Source organism: Zootoca vivipara, chromosome 9, assembly GCF_965207765.1.
Source record: "Zootoca vivipara chromosome 9, rZooViv2.hap1.1, whole genome shotgun sequence".
Classification (NCBI taxonomy): domain Eukaryota; kingdom Metazoa; phylum Chordata; class Lepidosauria; order Squamata; family Lacertidae; genus Zootoca; species Zootoca vivipara.
This window is the reverse complement of record NC_142592.1, coordinates 65,192,230-65,209,929: the sequence shown is the minus strand read 5'-3', so window position 1 is coordinate 65,209,929 and position 17,700 is coordinate 65,192,230. Positions and strand designations below refer to the sequence as shown.

The window sequence follows — 17,700 nt, the reverse complement described above, 5'->3', positions numbered from 1 at the left end:
GCCGTCGTCTCCTCCGGATAGAGGCGAAGCGGGCATCTTGCACGGCGGGGAAGGAGCACGCCGCCTCAACCATTCGCTCCGTCCCGCTTCTTTCACTCCCTATCCAGAGCTGACATAGATTCCTCTACCAGTCGCTAGGTGGCTCTAGATACTTCTCGGTTTTTACACCATTTCAGTGTGGTAAACATCTGATTATTCGCCATCGCCCTTGCTAATTTTGTTTTGTTTCATCACTTTATAACCATTTATTTATTTATTTTGCTTCTGGGGGCAGCTGCCCCCCCTTGCCCATCGCTGGGTACGCCCATGGAGCAGGGTCTTGTTGTCTAGGCAGCCCAGGACCTCCATACACACTGCCCAGGCTTGCACCCTAGAGAGGCCACTTCCGTGCTGCAAATCCACCCCTCACTCCTCCACTGTCCCTCCCATTTGTAGTTTCTCTCACTACAAACCTCAGCATGCGTTTGCCTTAAGAGGACAACATGAGACTGGGAACCCCATGGCTTGAGCGTGTAATGTATGGTTCTGCCTAAGCTGGGAGCAGGGGTCCAGTGGAGGGGGGGGCACAGCTCCGGGACTCTTTTTCAGAGCAGGAGCAATGATATAACCTTCCAGAGCACCAGCGGAACTGACAGGCCATTCTTGCAAGTGAATGAGGTCAAAATGGAAGTGAATGAGGTCATAATGAGGCTTTCAAATGTGGTTCTGGTAGATTAACATAAGGCTCATCTACACTTTCAATTGTCCCATGCTAGAAAGCATGGGTCCAAGTGGCTTTCCTCTTGACCTGGGCTTTCCGGGCATGGATCCAAGCAGTTTTCCCCTTGCCCCACTCCTTCCCCAAGGAAAACTCTTGGGAACGAGTGGGGAACATCAGGGCAAGAGGAATTGTGGATAAGCCTCAAGTCAGAGAATAATCAGAGGCTAGATACCTCTTTCCTCTGAAGGGATTCAGACTTCATGCCAGCAGTTTAAGCTGTAACAGTTCTTTGCAAGAAGTTTGCATTGCTAATTAAAGCAAAAGGTTGCACTTCCGTTGGCTGAAGACTTTTTGTTAACACTCGGAAGTGTTTTACAAGGTGAACCTATACAGCTGGAAGTAAGCGAATTCCCCTAGAGAAGGCATGGCCAACAGGTAGATCGGGATCTACCGGTAGATCCCCAGGATGTTTCTGGTAGATCGCGGGTAGATGGTGGGTTCCTTAGTGATCACCAGCCTAAAAGAAAAGAAAGAGCTCTCCCCCCCAAAAAAAACACATCAAGAACTCTTGTCTCCCCCCCACAAAAAAGCTCAATAACCTTGAGCAATTGCAGGGAGAGCTCCTTCCCTCTTCTCGATACTGAGCTTACCAGTATGTGTGTGACTGTGTTAGTGCGTTGCACAGAATGGCTGGATTGCTCCCTGTCCCTCTTGCCTGCCTAGAGCTCCCCGGCTCCTCCTCCCTCATCAGCTAGCGAGAGAGGGGTGGATGGGTGCCCCTAGCTGAGGGGGTGGGGAGAAAGAGGGGGGTGGATGGGTGCCCCTAGCTGAGGGGGTGGAAAGTCTGGACTTTGAAATCATCTTATTTTTATTTGCCACTAGCTGGCCCTGCATGCGTTGCTGTGCGTTAGTCTGTGAAATGGAGGGTAATAGCCCCCCTTCATATCCCCCTGAGCCAGTATCGAGGCGGGATACTGTGGAGAGGGCAGGTTTCATCCCTGTGTCTCCCCCCACCCTGTTCTGACCCATTACGTATCCATGCCCCTATTTGCCCCCCACCCCCACCCCCAGGCAGGCCCCTACCTCCACTTGGCAATGTTGGGCCTTGTTGCTGGAAAAGGCCTGTTTTCAGTTGGTTTGGTCTTCAACACCTCTGCCGGATGGATGGATGTGAGTGGTGGATCTCGTGGTGGAGGCGGGGTTTGTGGGTGTGGTGTAGATTTCACAGGAAGGGGGGAGGTGTACTGTGGGAGGAAATCCACTTGAGGACGCTGCTTTACTTTGTTGAAAAAGATGTTTGTACCTGTGGAGGTGTGAGATTTGAGGGATTTTTTTTCAAACAACGCTCGGGGAGTGGCCTGGATCGTTGTGTCAAAATTTCAGGACAATCGGTCAAGCGGTTACGGAGAAAAGTGGATCCCACACTTTCATGATTTTTACATTTATATATATATATATATAGATAGATAGATAGATAGATATAGATATAGATTAGATATAGATTTCGTATTGTATTGTTTAATTAATGTTTTGTGGTTATTTTAAATTTATGTGGAGTGCCTTATCTGAGTGGATGGAGCAGCCGAGTAATTTCGTTGTTCCCACAGGGGGGCAATGACAATAAACATTATCTTATCTTATCATCTTATCTTAATCTTCCTTCCCTCTTCCTTTCCTGAAGCTTGCCGCTAAGATTTTGGGTGAACATGATCAAGAACCCGCAGTTTGTCTTCGACATCCACAAGAACAGCATCACCGACGCTTGCCTCTCGGTCGTAGCGCAAACCTTCATGGACTCCTGTTCGACCTCAGAGCACCGTTTGGGCAAGGATTCCCCCTCAAATAAGCTCCTCTACGCCAAGGATATCCCCAGCTACAAGAACTGGGTGGAAAGGTATGTCCTGCCCTTTCATGCAACACTAGAACTTGGGGCTGTCCGGTCATAGAATTGTAGAGCTGGAAGGGTCAACTAGGGGTTAGTAATAGGTTCAGTTAGAAGAATGTATGTTTCTGCATGAATTAATTTTCGGAAATCAGTGAGTTTGATCATTGGCTTAAATGATTTCTGAAGGACATGACAATTATTTGTTTGTTTGTACCCTGCCCACCTGATTGGGTGCCCCAGTTGATGGTGATGTTATAAATTTACAGACCTACATTGGATCCCAGGACGTTTCCGAGCACAATTCAAAGTGTTGGTGCTGACCTTTAAAGCCCTAAAGGGCCTCAGCCCAGTATACATGAAAGAACATATTCACCCCCATCTTTCAGCCTGGACACTGAGGTCCAGCTCCAAGGGCCTTCTGGCGGTTCTCTCACTGCAAGAAGTGAGGTTACAGGGAACCAGGAAGAGGGTCTTCTCGGTAGTGGCGCCCACCCTGTGAAATGCCCTCCCATCAGGAAATAAACAACTATCCGACTTTTAGAAGACATCTGAAGGCAGCCCTGTTTAGGGAAGTTATTAATGTTTGATGTTCTATCACATTTTTATTATTAATATTCTGTTGGGAGCTGCCCAGAGTGCCTGGAGAAACCCAGCTAGATGGACGGGGTATAAATAAATTTTATTATTATTATTATTATTATTGAATCACCTATAGTTTTTCAAAACTACGAAAGCCAATTCAAGACAGGTTTAAAAGCAATAGGGGGGGGAACCCAGTTAGGGCACAGATCTTTTGGAAAAGCTTGTCGAAACAATCACATGCTCAATTGATTTGGTAAGTACAAACAGTGGGCCATGATCTCAACCCAGAAGCTGCTCCACTGAAAAAGGAGCAGCCACACCCAAGGCCCTGCTCCATGTTTACGGAGCAGCTTCTGATCTTTCAGGGGACTTTGCAGAGAAACTCTCCCACAACCTGCATTAATCTGAGTTATACTGGGCTATATTGTTATATCTGGGTTATACTGGGTATATTGGGGATAAAACGGTCTCTCAAATCACCTGATTCCAAACTGTTTTCCCGAACACCTTGAACTTGGCCCAGATTTAGACTGGCAGCAAGCGCAGATCCTGAAAACAAGCTGTTATATGCTTGCTGTTGTTTGCCCCACAAGCAGCCTAGCTGCCACATCCTTTGCTAGCCGCAGCCTCTGGACCAACCTTAAGGGTAGCCCCATGTAGAACGCATTGCAGTAATCTGGCCTTGATGTTACCAGCCGACGGGCAACCGTGGCCAAGCTATCCTGATGCAGGAATCGCTGTGCTTGTCTTACGTGCTGAAACTGGTCGGCATGTGTAGGCACAAACAGAAAGGTACACCTGATGCCTTCAAGTCCTGCTTGTGGTGGATTTCCAAGCAGCACCCTGATGACTCTCTGCTCGCAACTTTTGGCAGGCCTCTTTCCCCTCGCCTTCCTTCTTTGTTTCTTTCGCAAGAATGGAAATAATATTCACCGTAGCCCGTTTAGCTCAGCATTGTTCTCATGCCACACAGCTCCTTAACTCAGAGATTGTGCTGAGACTGTCTTCTCATTTCTCCTGAGGAGAAAAGGTTGTGCGAGGAATGAGGGAGGCTGCAGAGGAGGGGGTGGAGCTGAGGGAAGCATTGCAGGCCTTTGGAAACAAGAAGTGTCCATTCAGTGCATACCCTTTATGTCACAGGCTCAAATCCCTGACTTTCCTTTCCCACTTAATTTATAATCAGTTCAAGGTTGGTTCGTGGGGTCTTCTTCATGCCGCACATAGTTAAGCTACATACCCTGCAGGTGTCCCATTTTGAGTGGGACATCCCGGATCACAGAAGCCAATTCCGGCTTCTGCCTGGATCCCAAGAAGACCAGACCAAAAGATGCTCACCCTACAGTGAGTCAGCAGGGCCGTGCCAGAGCTCTGGCTCGTGACCCTGCCATCGGTCGCCAGACCTGCCCCTCCTGACATTTTGATTTTGTGGGGTGAAAATGTTGGAAGGTATGAAACTCTGGAGCGACGGTCACCAACCTAGATGACTTTAAAAGAGGATTAGACAAATTCACAGAGGAGGAGGACTATTGAGTACAACCGTCACAGTCACAGGAAATCGGAGGAAGGGAAAGTGATCTGTTGCTGTCAGCCGAGAGTTTTGCCTCGCTCCCCTTTCAACAAAGCCCTCCCCTTATACATCAGAAGTAGTGAATAGAACATATGTACGCATCAGCTAGCATCTCCCCACAGCAAATTGGGGGGGGGGGGAGCAGAACGCTATAATAGCACTGTACAATTTCATTGGGCAGTAATTATACTTTTGAGTCTTTGGTGTACTCCAGATAAGTTATCTCGGTAATCCTTGCAACAGCCCCAAATGTTACACACCGGTATCATTTATTATCCCCCATGCTGTGGAGGAGGGGCTAAGCCTGAGAGGTGCTTAAGTCCATCTAGTGGGTTCATGCCCGAGATTAGGTGGAATTGAATCCAGGATTTCCTAGCTCACAGCTCCCGCTCTTAGCAGATGCAATGGTGTGGTGCCCTGTGCTTAAGGAGAGGGAAGAGCAATGGGCATCTGTCAGCTTTGCCTCACTTCTGCCACCAGCTTTGCTTCAGAAATGGAAGGGAGGGGCTAAGGGACACTCAGGCCCTCCTTATCCTCTCCTGCCAGAGCTCCCAGCACAGGAAGGAGGGCCAGGTTAGTCTCCTAAACCAAAGTGATCCTGGGGCTGGACCAACTCGATGAGGAAAAGCTATGTCAGCGAATGGTCTGGATCAGAGGATTGGGGAATGCATTCCCAGGCAGATAAGCCCCCCCCCTTTCCAGCGATTTCAGGAGTAGAGAGAGACATAGACACTGAGCAGCTTCGACAGAAGTTGCCTAGTTATGAGATAATGGGAAGCAAAACAGAAGGGAGGGAACAGCCAGCAGAGACATCATTAAAGAGTGTGGGGAACCCTCCTTCCCCAAGAACTAGGAGGTCCGTCTGTATTAGAGACCATAGAATGCAGAGAGTAGGCAGAACAAACCCATTGGCGCCCAGGATGTTGCTGGAGATGGAAGGAGGAGGATTTACTGCAGCAGAGTATCTTCCAGCCTCTTGTAAGATGTCCAAGCTTCTGTTGAGGCTGTGATGTATCTCCGCCACCGCAGCAATGAGGTTGCAACTTGGCCAATGTTAGCCCGCAGCCCCATAAATTCACAAAATGGAGATGAGAGCCTTGTCAGGATGAGCTTCCACCTTATCATTGCTTCTCCCACCTGCCCTGAGGAGCTTATCTTATTGGGACTTCTTCAGATGACCAAAGAGAGGAAGGTAGTGGCACAGCCCTAGGCAATGGCACCAAGTCATTGACATTGATGCTTTTCATGGGAGAAGGAAGCATTCTCATGTACCGGTACATAATTTGTAGATAAACCTACTAGTATATATGGACAGATTTAGAGGTATGTAAATAATGTATGTGAGTTTGTGGAACATGATTGCGTCTCCCTACTATCTTCTATTTTCCACCCTATGGTTTTGAATCTCCGTAGAAGTTCTGAGGAATTCAAGAACCTCAGGCATAAATCGGATGGTGTCCATTAATTTCAATGGGATAGGCCCTTTTTGATGCACATCCCCTATGCAAATTCCTAGCTAGCTTGCACAAGGATTTCCCTAGCTAGCAAAACATAGATCCCCCCCCCAAACACACACAAAAAAACCCTGACCATGAAAAGTATCTTGGATAGGTTTGTTAAGGACAATTATTTGCTCTCGTGGAACGACAAAAAATCTGTGACATACTTTTGGTTCTAGGTAACCCCTCAGAAGTAACAAATGCTGTTTGCCTTTGGTCAGGTGAATGTAGCCTGAGTTTGCACACTCAGCTGTGAACCACTTCTGCCTCTTTCGCTATGCTTGTTTCCCTCTAGTACTTAAGAAGAAGAAGGAAAAAAACTTGGGTACAGTAAGAAAACTAGGCCATAATTAAGCAAGGTAGCTCCAGAGAGGCCCCTTGGTTGCTAAGAAACTGCCTTTGCAGAAATCGAGGTCTCCGTCCGCTCCTAAAAATAATTATCTGGTCAAATCGGAACCCAGCAGGGCTGCTGAGCTGAGAAGAATTGCCTTTAATATTGACTACAACATGGAAGTCTTTAGCTGCCTTGGACCTCCTCCCACCGTCAAGTGAGTTTGCCTGGGCCCAGGAAAGGAGCATGCAGCACTTTCTGCACACAGGAGAGGAATTGAGAATTTGTATTATAACAGACAAAGGTAGCAGTGCAGTGCCTGCTACTTAACCTGCAAGGGCCTCCCCCTTGGGCAGTGGTTGTGCCAGCAAAATCAGTGACAAAAGAGGACGACGGAGCCTAATAGGCATGCCTTTTTCTTTTGAAAAACTGCAGCGAAGTGCATAGTGCATTCTAACGGGATAGAAATGCTCAGCAGCAGCAACAGCAACACATCTTAAGTATTTCTCTAGTTCAGTATTCTGGGACAAAACTTCAGGCACATTCCCTTCAGCATGGCAAAGAAAGCCATAAGTAGGTCATATGGTTGCTTTGCTGTGCTTATTTAAATCAGATATGGAGGACCCTTTTTCAGTTTCACTGTCTTCCCTTTGGGGCAACCTTCTGAGCCGCAGACCAGTGGCAGGTGAGGCCAGAGGCAAAGGGGTGTTGGATTTTTTGAATAGTCAAGTTACTTTCTGGCAGAAAGCCTTCTGCATCTCTTAGTTAGATCTCTTAGTAGATCACCATCTCAGTTGAATGTATCTCTCAGTTAAATATCTCTCAGTATGATTTAATTCTCAGTTTAAGAGATTCCTTAGTTGAATCTTAGTATGAGAGTTGTTTAGTTATAAAGCTAGTTTGCTGTTATTTCTTGGGTAGTTTAATGGGAGTTATGTGGGAGTTTGTGGGAGGTTTAGAATGGTTTGAAGGTTGGAATGTGGGTAGATAAAGTTGCTAAGAGAGAAAGCATTTATCTTTAGTTTAAAGTCTCTTTAGAGTCAGTTTGTTCTTCAGTTAAAGAAACCCAACCGTTTGTATTTTCATTTGTATACTTTTACAAGTGTGCAGCTAGTAAGTGGTTTCATATAATGGGAGATAATTCCCTGCGCTCTTGGTGGTATTTTCTTTGCCAGGTCGACTTCTGACTGTGTATACTCTGCGTGAAGCGTACTTTAAAGGGCCGTTGGAAACTGGGATATATGATTTAGATTAAGCAGGTTTCAATACCCAGTTTTCTCCAATATTATTCTTATTATATATATATTTTCCAATAAGGGGGTGGAGGAATTAATGCAAAACTCACCTCTGTACAGTTGGCCGGTTTCTATACATACATTCACACACAGCCTGCTCCATCCAAGTGAGCAAGAGGCATTTATCAGGGTTCGATCCAGGCAAAATAAACAGGGAAGGGATGCAATGAAGGGCCGATGAGGAATGCAGAGAGAGTCCTGAGAGCTAGATATAGCAGCTTGGGGATCTTGAGCTTCCTCCCCCTGATTTGAATGTTTTGGGTTGTAATCAGCCAAGTTCTACTCGGAGCATACTCTGGATGTACCAAAGCTAGTCATGTCCCGCAACTTCAATGGGTCTAGTCTGAGAAGGACTAGCACTAGCTACAACCTTTCGTCTCTGGATCCGTGACTGAAAGCTCTTGTTCCCTGGGGCAGGGTGAGGCCCAAGGAGATACCCTGTGCAGTATGGCCCACCCCTTGCTTTCTTCCCACAGCGGGGAGTGTGGGATGTAGTTGCCCAAGACTTACTGGTTTGAGATTTCTCCTCTGGAAATAGTGAGCGAACAGGCGCTAAAACGGGGATGGGGACCTTTTTTGCAGCACAGTTCCCTCCATGGGCAACCTTCTGGAGGTGGACACACATAATAATAATAATAATAATAATAATAATAATAATAATAATAATAATAATTTTTATTTATACCCCGCCCTTCCCAGTCAAGACCGGGCTCAGGGCGGCTAAGAACAGATAATATCAACACAAATATAAAAGAAACAATTCAGTTAAAACAACAGAATAATACAATGTTAAAATTCAATTTTAAAATTAAAAATCTACGAATAAGATAAAACCATTATAAATAAAACCTTAGGGGAGGGTAACCGTGGGGTCAGACTGCGTCAGTCCGAAGGCCAAACGAAACAGCTCTGTCTTGCAGGCCCTACGAAAAGATGACTAATCCCGCAGGGCCCTAGTCTCCTGAGACAGAGCGTTCCACCAGGTCCGGGGCCAGTACTGAGAAGGCCCTGGTCCTGGTCGAGGCCAGCCTAGCCACCTTGTGACTCGGGATCTCCAATATGTTATTATTTGTGGACCGTAATGTCCTCTGTGGGTCATACCGGGAGAGGCGGTCCCCAATGATGGGTGGAGCCACTACCACAATTCAAGGATACATTTTGACCAGCACTTGAAGGAAAGGATTGGGGCCAGTGGGAAGGGTGGCCTGTGACAAACAGGGTCTGGCTTTGGCGAGAGTCCTGATGACCAGCTACCAAGAGCAAGAGGTCTGCATTCGGCCTGGAGATGTGCCACCTGCCCGTATGAAGTGCCCTGCTGGATCAGGCCAGTGGCCCATCTTGTCCAACATCCTGTTCTCAGAGGGGCCAAACAGATACCTCTGGGAAGCCCACAGACAGGAATCCCTTGCAGATGACTGCAGTGCCTGGAGAGAGGCAGTTGAGTCATGCATCCATAGTCGTGGCCAAAGGAGGAATACCCACTGGCAGGACCGCAGAGAGAAGAAATGCCATGGTGTATGTGCAGCAGCAAAACCGGACACCTTCGTCTGCCCCAGCTGCAATGAAACATGTCTCTCCCATATTGGTCTCTACAGGCACAGCAGGTGCTATAACTCTCCAACAGTATGACCGCCCCTCTAGGTGTAGTCCTCCATTGTCTCCCAAGACAGGTGGATGCCAGCGAACAATAGGAAGCTGTCTTATACCAAGTCAGACCATTGGTCCATGTAGCTCAGTGCTGTCTATACTGACCGTGGCTCTTGAAGGTCCTCCCTTCCAGAGGTGAGTTTGTATGGGAGAATATAAAACTTTGGCATCTTAAGGGACATGGGAGCTGATTGCCCACATGCTAAACTTTTGTGCCACCCCAGACACAACTTTGTAACTGCAGACATTCTGCGGAGGTCAAGGATACCTTCGGCCATCTTTTATTCATCGTGTCTGTTGGCGCTCGAGGTCCCTTCCTCTGCCTCTGAAGTGAGATCAGAGGAGCCAAGATCCAAGGCTGACCTCGGCTCTTTGGTTTCAGAGAAGGACAGCACAAATTAGCCCTGGAGCCACCGGACTGGACCCTTTTCTTCCTCCTCTCCTTTTGAAGCCCCCTTTGGTGTCAAAGCCTCCTCTCTGGAGTCGGCAAATCCTGTGACTTTGGCAGTGTTTGATGTGCTATCCCAGAGCCCTTGGGAAGAGCAGATGTTCCAAGAGGGACCAGCTTGTTAACGTGCAGTGGTGTGGCGGAGCTGGGGGGGGGCACGGTTGACCTTTGCTTCCTCTCCATGCTGCCAAATCCACAACACTACTTAGAACTTGATCAGTGCAGCTTAATTGCATTTGTCACAAGCAATAAAACATTTCCATGCAACAAGGAACAGCGTGAAAGGAAGGTATGCAAGGAAGGGAGAGTGAAGCCAGAAAGTTAAGCTGTCACTCATTTTTTTTGAGACACACTGAGAGGCACCACAACATGTTAAAAAGCCTGGGAAATGGAGGTGATGTCATCGCTTGTGCCCAGTTCCATATACATGCCGAGGACCTAATTACAAATGATGCCAACTGCGTTACCTACAATCACGTCATTGGTTTTTAAAAATACTTAATTACAGGTGTAGGGATTTTTTTTTCATTCGAACTATCAGCACATGGGAAAGAGAGGTTGAGATCCTCCCTCTGCCATACCTGCCAAGCCTCCCACTGAAAAATGCGGGATCAGTAGTGGTGTGACACCGGAAGTTGCGTAGAAGCAACTTCCGGGGCCGCTCTTCCCATGTGTGGGCACCGGAAATCGGGCAGAGTGGCACCGGAAGTCGCTTCTATGCATGTCCAGTGGCCATCTTGGTGGTGGCCGCATGGCGGCGCCCATCTTGGTGGTGACCATTGGGCATGGGTAGAAGCGACTTCCGGTGCCACTCTACCTGATTTCCGGTGCCCACACATGGGAAGAGCGGCACCCAAAATGGAGGCTCCCTGGCAGGTAGGAAATCCGGGGGATTTCCGGGATTTTTCTCCATTCGGGAGAACAGCGGGAAACAGATTAAAATCTGGGGGTTTCCTGCGAAAAATGGGATACTTGGCAGCTAAGTCCTCTGCATTGTGATCTTGACAAAAATCACCCCTACGCTTCCATTCCGTTTAGGCAGGAAAGCTCCCATTGGCCCCACGGGAGCTTTTCTTCTTCCGGTCGGTAAAGCCCAAATGTAGCACGGAATCAGAAGAGGCCTTAATCCCATCTTCCAAACTCTCTTACCTACTATGTAAGGAGCATCTTGAGAGTCATCTCCATATTCCAGAGAAGACACATGAGCTCCAGAAAGGATTCCTAGCGTTTGCTGTTGCAGATACATTGCCTCTCCAGAATAGGCATGTGCATCAGGATAGAGCTGTAGCTCAGTGACTTTCCATATGGAAGGCTGCAGGTTCAGTCCCAGGCAACTCCAACTATGGTTGGGAGAGAGCTCTTCCTCAAACCCCAGAGAGCCTCTGCCTGTCAGTGTAATCCACTGGTCTTCAAATGGCGGGTCGCAATCAGATCCAAGGTGGGTCGCAACAGGAGCACCACCACCATGCAAATATATGAGGAAAGCTATAGAAATGAGTGCCCAATTGCATGCTGGAGTAAAAAGTGGCTCCTGGGACTGAAAAAAGTTGATGATACCTGGTGTAAAGGTGAAGATCAAGGACTCCTGGATGGTTAAGTCCTGTCAAAGGCAACTATGGGGTTGCGGTGCTCATCTCGCTTTCAGGCCAAGGGAGCTGGCGTGACTTAAGCATGACTTAACCACTTCTGGTGCAACGGAACACCGTGACGCAAACCAGAGCGCATGGAAATGCCGTTTACCTTCCAGTCGCAGCAGTACCTATCTATCTACTTGCACTGGTGTGCTTTCAAATTGCTAGGTTGGCAGGAGCTGGGACAGAGCAATGAGAGCTCACCATGTCACAGGGATTCGAACTGCTGACCTTCCAAACGGCAAGCCCAAGAGGATCAGTGGTTTAGACCACAGCGCCATCCGTGTGCCACATCTACCTGGTGTAGATAATATTGAGTTAACTGGACCAATGTCCTGACTTAATATGAGGTGGCATATTCCTTTGTTTCATTCTTCCAGATTAGAGTTTGTGCAATCTAAGATATAAGATTTTAAAAATTTATTTATAATAAAAAAAATGTGCCTGCTACTTTCCAGGCAGTGATTTACAGCTGTAACGATAATGTCAAAAACGCAACTGCAAATAACTTAGAAAAATACAAAGTAAGCAGAAACAAGAAAGCAATTGTCTATGTCTTGCAAAAAAAAAAAAAGGTTGAAAAAGGCTATGAAGGAAAAGAATATGTGAGATGAGATGCATGAACAGATTGTCATGGGCCAGAGGAGAAGGGGCAAGGATTTACCGTATCTCAAGAAAGGTGGAGAATAGAGGGGACATTGCAGGGGAAAACATCTAGTTAGGAAGAAAAGGGGACTCTGTTCTGAGAGCGTATATAAAGCAATATTCAAATAAAGTGAGATGCTTACAATTCCATATGAAGAGGGAAGAAAGGAGGAGTTCAAATATCAGAAACATCTGCTTTGGGAGCAAGTGTGCATCATTTCTTCTAAAAGTGCCCTGGTCTTGCCTACTGACAGACAATGCATGAGTCTCTCTCTCTCTCTCTCTCTCTCTCTCTCTCTCTCTCTCTCTCTCTCTCTCTCTCTCTCTCTCTCTCTCTCTCTCTCCAAGAAGCAGATTCTTTCTTCCATGCCTCTAACATCATAGAATCATAGAATCGTAGAGTTGGAAGAGACCACAAGGGCCATCCAGTCCAACCCCCTGCCGAGCAGGAAACACCATCAAAGCATTATTGACATATGCATTCTTGACATATGATCAGTTACCTTGATCCTGGGAATGCAAGCGACTTCCATTTTATCTGAAGCCAGGCCCGTCTGTTAGGGAATATTTAATTACTCCAATTAGCCCTTGCCATTCGTTTGACTTGAACCTTAGGTTCTTCTCTCTGAAGTCAGACCAATCTGGCTTGATAGAGATATGGGTGCGAGGGAACACACCTCTGGTTGGAATAGCTAATACCACCTAGGTAGTTTGGCACCCTCCCTCATCCTCTTTTTCCACTTGCATGCCAACTGGTGGATAAGCCCAATCCCACCTTGGCAAACCTTTGTGCTACATCATGGCGGAAGGGGAAGACCCTCTGGCCTAATGCCTCCCATGAGCCTCTGGTGCCAAAGGAAGGTCCACGCCTCTCCGCACCTGAGCAGGTGGAGGTGGTTGCATAATTATGTCGTTCCCCTTAATTGCGTCTGCTGCCTGCAACACATGGACTCATTACAAGCTTTTCATACGCTAAATGATTATTAATGAGCAGGCATCCCGAGCACCAGCAGCAACAGTAAAGTCATTCCACAGGATAATGAGCTCCATGCAACAGCAAAAAGTGAAACCACCCTAGAAGACGGCAGAGCTAAAATGAGATGATCACTAATGCAGGTGCTCTTCTGCCTTTTGACGAACTGACAAATGACTGTCTTCTTCTTCTTCTTCTTCTTCTTCTTCTTCTTCTTCTTCTTCTTCTTCTTCTTCTTCTTCTTCTTCTTCGGCATTCTTCTAGGGTGGTTCACTCATAGCTGAGTAAGATTGTCTTCCATGAACACGGTCTTAACAGAGAGTCCGTAAGTGACTGTGGAGGCCAATTCTGGATCCACACGTCATATGTCCCACAGTGAGGACATAGGTTTCTGGGTGGGAGTTGATCACGGTGTGGATTTGCCAAGCGTGCCTTCCTCTTAGTATGTTTCTCCCTTTCGTCCTAAGTCTGAGCATCTTCAAAGCCCATGACACCTTTGGTAAAGGCTTTTTCTCCAATTGGAGCGCTCGCAGGCCAGTGTTTCCCAGTTGTTGGTGTTTATACGTACTACATTTTTTTAAAGATTTGCCTTAAGGGAGTCTTTAAACCTCTTTTGTTGACCACCAGCATTACACTTTCCATTTTTAAGTTCAGAATAGAGTAGTTGCTTTGGAAGAGGATAAGGCATCCGCACAACATGACCAGTCCAACGAAGTTGATGTTGAAGAATCATTGCTTCAACACTGGTGATCTTTGCTTCTTCCAGTACACTAGCATTAGTTTGCCTGTCTTACAATGACTGTGGAGAGCATAGGAGCCAACTCCTAGGGGCTGTGGGGGCTTCGGCCCCCAAAATAAAATATTTGAGGGGTTGGGCCCCTACAAAGTTGATGGGCATTCCCATTCAAATGGTGATGCATGCTGTCAGGGATCTGGCAAAATGACTTATATACGTGCCAGCCCGTTATTCTCTTCTGTGTGCTGCTCAGGAGATCCACCAATCTTCTTCCCCAACGACTCATGTCTTGAAGATGTGAGCACACATTGACTAAGCAGAGTCAACAACAGCAGAGCTAGACTTGAGGTGTGAGTACTAAGGTACTTTATTTATGTGCAAAACTGGACAAAGGAAAACATGGCTCTCCCTCTCTTCTTCCTTGGAGAGAAGAGAATACGAAAGCACAACAGAACGGAACAGTGTAAAAACAACATCCGCTCCCATGACTTCCAACAGTGTTGGAATGTAAATACAGACATGTGATGAAACAATCACGTGATCGGTTGTGCGGGGCGGGGCTTGCTTGGGCCCCAAAAATATTTTATTCAAGTTGGCACCCCTGGCAGAAAGAGAGTGTAAACCAAGGCAAGACAACAACACCACCCCCGATCCCGTCCCACCACTGCTAACCCATAGCTTCTTGGAATATCTGCTGGAAAAAACAGCTTCCTAGAATGCATCAGAACTTCATGGTATCATTAATGGCTTTCCCCCATTTCTAGGAAGTAGGGCATTTCCTCTTTCCCTTCCTCTGTATGCAATTGCAGTGATACAGTTAACCAAGTCATTGTGATGGTGGTGGTGATATCCCACCTTTTTCCCTGAGAGGGACTCGAGGTGGCTTACAGTTAAAAATAAGAACAGCTAAGAACATAGAAAAAACTAATGTTACAAACAGTTGGAAGTCTGCGGCAGAGATAAGTCGAGAATCAGAGGCAGAAGCTGAATCAGGCGAGGGAGAGGAGGGAGATTAAGGGGCAGAGATGAGTCTGGATGGTGAAGGGTCATGGGTGTCTCCCGCTCCTACTGGAACAAGCACCCCTCTATCTTCCAGCACCAGGAGAGGCGTGAAGTGGGAGGAGCAAAGGCAGGCACACAGGTGCAGTCTTCAATTGCTTGGAAGGAGGCCTGGAGAGGAGGAGGCATAGATGACCAGGGGGAAGTGGGGACATTTAGTCTTGGGGACTGATTTCGTGGAGTAAGACGTGCAGGGAATGAGCTGCTGCGATCATTAGACCTGAAACTCAGGAAGATTGTGTTCTTGCTAATCAAGAGTTAACTCCAACTTTGACTGTGTGATTTACTGTGACAGATTTGAACTCAGATCCAAATCTCAAACTGGACAGGTGTCAGAACAGCCAGGAAGAGAGAAAAGGCCTTTGAGAAAAGAGGGTTAGATGCAGAAGTGCGTGTTTGAGGTGGAGTTAAGGGTTCCTTTGGATAGTTTGCTGCCTCCTTCAGGATGCTGGGGTATTATACGCAAGTGTGCAGAACTGCGCATGCACCAACCAGGTCTGCTGGAGGTCTTTGACTGCAGTTTACCAGGCCTTCAGGAGCCAGAGAGAAGCAGGGAGAGTCAATTAGACAAAAGCAGACTCTGGATCTGTCAGATCCACCAGCACTTTCCCTAGCCCCTCCTTCTCCACAGATGGGTGACAGGTCTGGCGTAATAGAGGTGTCTCCGCTCCTCCGACAGGGAACAGGCACCAAGAGCCATAGCTCTGCAAATTAAACTGTCATTCCGTCCCGCACAGCATTCAGACCTGATATCTGGAGTGCTTCACAAGTGCTGCCTCTGTCTGGCTGTCACCCAGCCACACAGGAGCACCTGGGCTGTGACAGGGGAAGAGGCGACGAGAACGGGGAGCAAAGCTGACGGGGGGTGCCAGACTCTGACATAGAATCACAGAACTGGTCCATCTGGTCCGACCCCCTGCAATGCAGGAGTCCCATCTACCGTAAGATGCAGCACACCTCTGCGAGGGCTCGCTGCAGGCGCCTTTAAATGGCTCGTAGCCTGGGCTCTGAATCGCTACTCTTTTGCACAGGATGTCAAGGATGGATTCGGTGATAAAGGAAGCAGATCTCTGTTGACAGTGAAGTTAACTCTTTATTCATACAACTCTTCCTAGTGGCTTTCGTAACTCTTCCCAGTAGATCTTGCCCCTATGCAGCAATTACTGGGACTGAAAGTCTCTGCTTTCCAACCCCCCTAAGGCTCCTCCTCTCCTGGATTTTTCCGAAGCAGTCTCAAACTGTGCCTGTACACCTCTGACTTCTGTTCTGCTCTACTCATTACTCTGCAAGTTCACAGAGACTAGGGGGGAAGGGAGACTTCATGGATTATTCAGCAGTTCCTTGACACACACACACACACCCGCTTCAGCCTCAGAGTCTGTACTGCTCTCTGCCACAGGCTCTTCCTGCTCACTAAACCCTGTTGCCCTTTCAGCAGCCATCCCCTCTTCCCAGTCTTCTCCCTCCAATCTCTCCCCGGGGTCCCACCAACAATACCCTGGGTCCAAACCTTCCCTCCTCCGCATCCAGTCAGTCCCTGACACATGATCACTTGACAGGTCAGAAATTAACCATAATCAATGAGTAATCATTGCACCTCGGATTAACCTCAGGTTCGCTGACCCCACGAGAGAGCATTTGGCGCATTGTGCCCTCCCCTTCCCCTCCAGAACGTGGCTGGTTTTCTGGGGTTAGCGTGGGACTGGGTTGAGAGTAAGCAGGGAGAACAGGGCAGGCCTCAGGACCTGGGGGAAGCAGTCAGGAGATGGGGTGGAGACAGAAACCCAGCTGGAAGGGTGGGGCCAGAGGAGGGAGCCAAGGGGAATATGGGGCAAAAGAGGGTCAAGACAATGGAGGTATCGGTGAGCCCAATGATTAGCATGATGAGCTACAGTGCTTGATGGCGGGTGTCAGAAGTGGGATATAAATCCTTCCTCTTATGTGAGTCCAGCTTTTTCCCTTCACCATGAAGATAACAGGGCTTTGCTATCCCAAGCATCACTCAGAAGAGCAGTTTGCATGGCCCACTAGGGAAGATGACAAAACAACGAAATCAAAAACCGTAACAATTAATTGCCCTTTTATTCGAAATCTGATTGGAACTATTTAGCTGAATTAATTCAGCAAAGCTGATGAACTCAATCTAGCCATTTGCACCTCCAGAACCAGCCCCCTGCCACCCCTTGCCTCCTAACACCCCCTAGGTAATCGCACCCACCCCAGAGGTGGGTACTGCCAACTTTGGGAACCACTGCCCCAACATGTGCTCCATCATTTCTCCCCCAGCAAAAGCGTGTCATTGTCTCTTTTTGCTTTTCGCCGAATGTAATCCCAGCGCCCGCTCTCCTCTTCAACTTTGCGGTAGGGCACGCATGAAATATTTATAAAGAGCGTGACTGCCTTTCTGCAGACTCCTTTCGGGAACTATAAATCCATCTCCCCATTGCCTAGAACTACACACACCAGCTGCTCTTGGGTTCATTTTCCGGCATGCGCTAAGTTCATTCTCACCCACTCGTCTGCTTGATGAGCAGCTGGAAAACTTCAGCAAACTCAAGAGGAAAGTGGGACTGAGCTCAAATGGATGCCCTGTTGTTTCGTTGGCACCTGTGGTCTCAGCTTCTTTCTCCTTGGCTGCCGTCATTCAGGCACTGCCGGGCACAGCTGTCGGGCGACGGTGAGGGGATTCGTTCTGGGCATGT

General features: G+C 47.8%; 1 protein-coding gene across 3 annotated transcripts in view; it reads left to right on the top strand.

Moving 5' to 3' along the window:
* LOC118091530 (plexin-A4) overlaps positions 1-17,700 on the top strand; it is a 274,608-nt gene that overhangs the window by 242,920 nt on the left and 13,988 nt on the right. For all 3 annotated transcript variants that reach the window (XM_088676445.1, XM_088676446.1, XM_088676447.1), the window contains one exon: positions 2,382-2,594. In XM_088676445.1, coding sequence (XP_088532571.1) covers positions 2,382-2,594 — 213 coding nt within the window. The remainder of the gene's footprint in view (positions 1-2,381; positions 2,595-17,700) is intronic.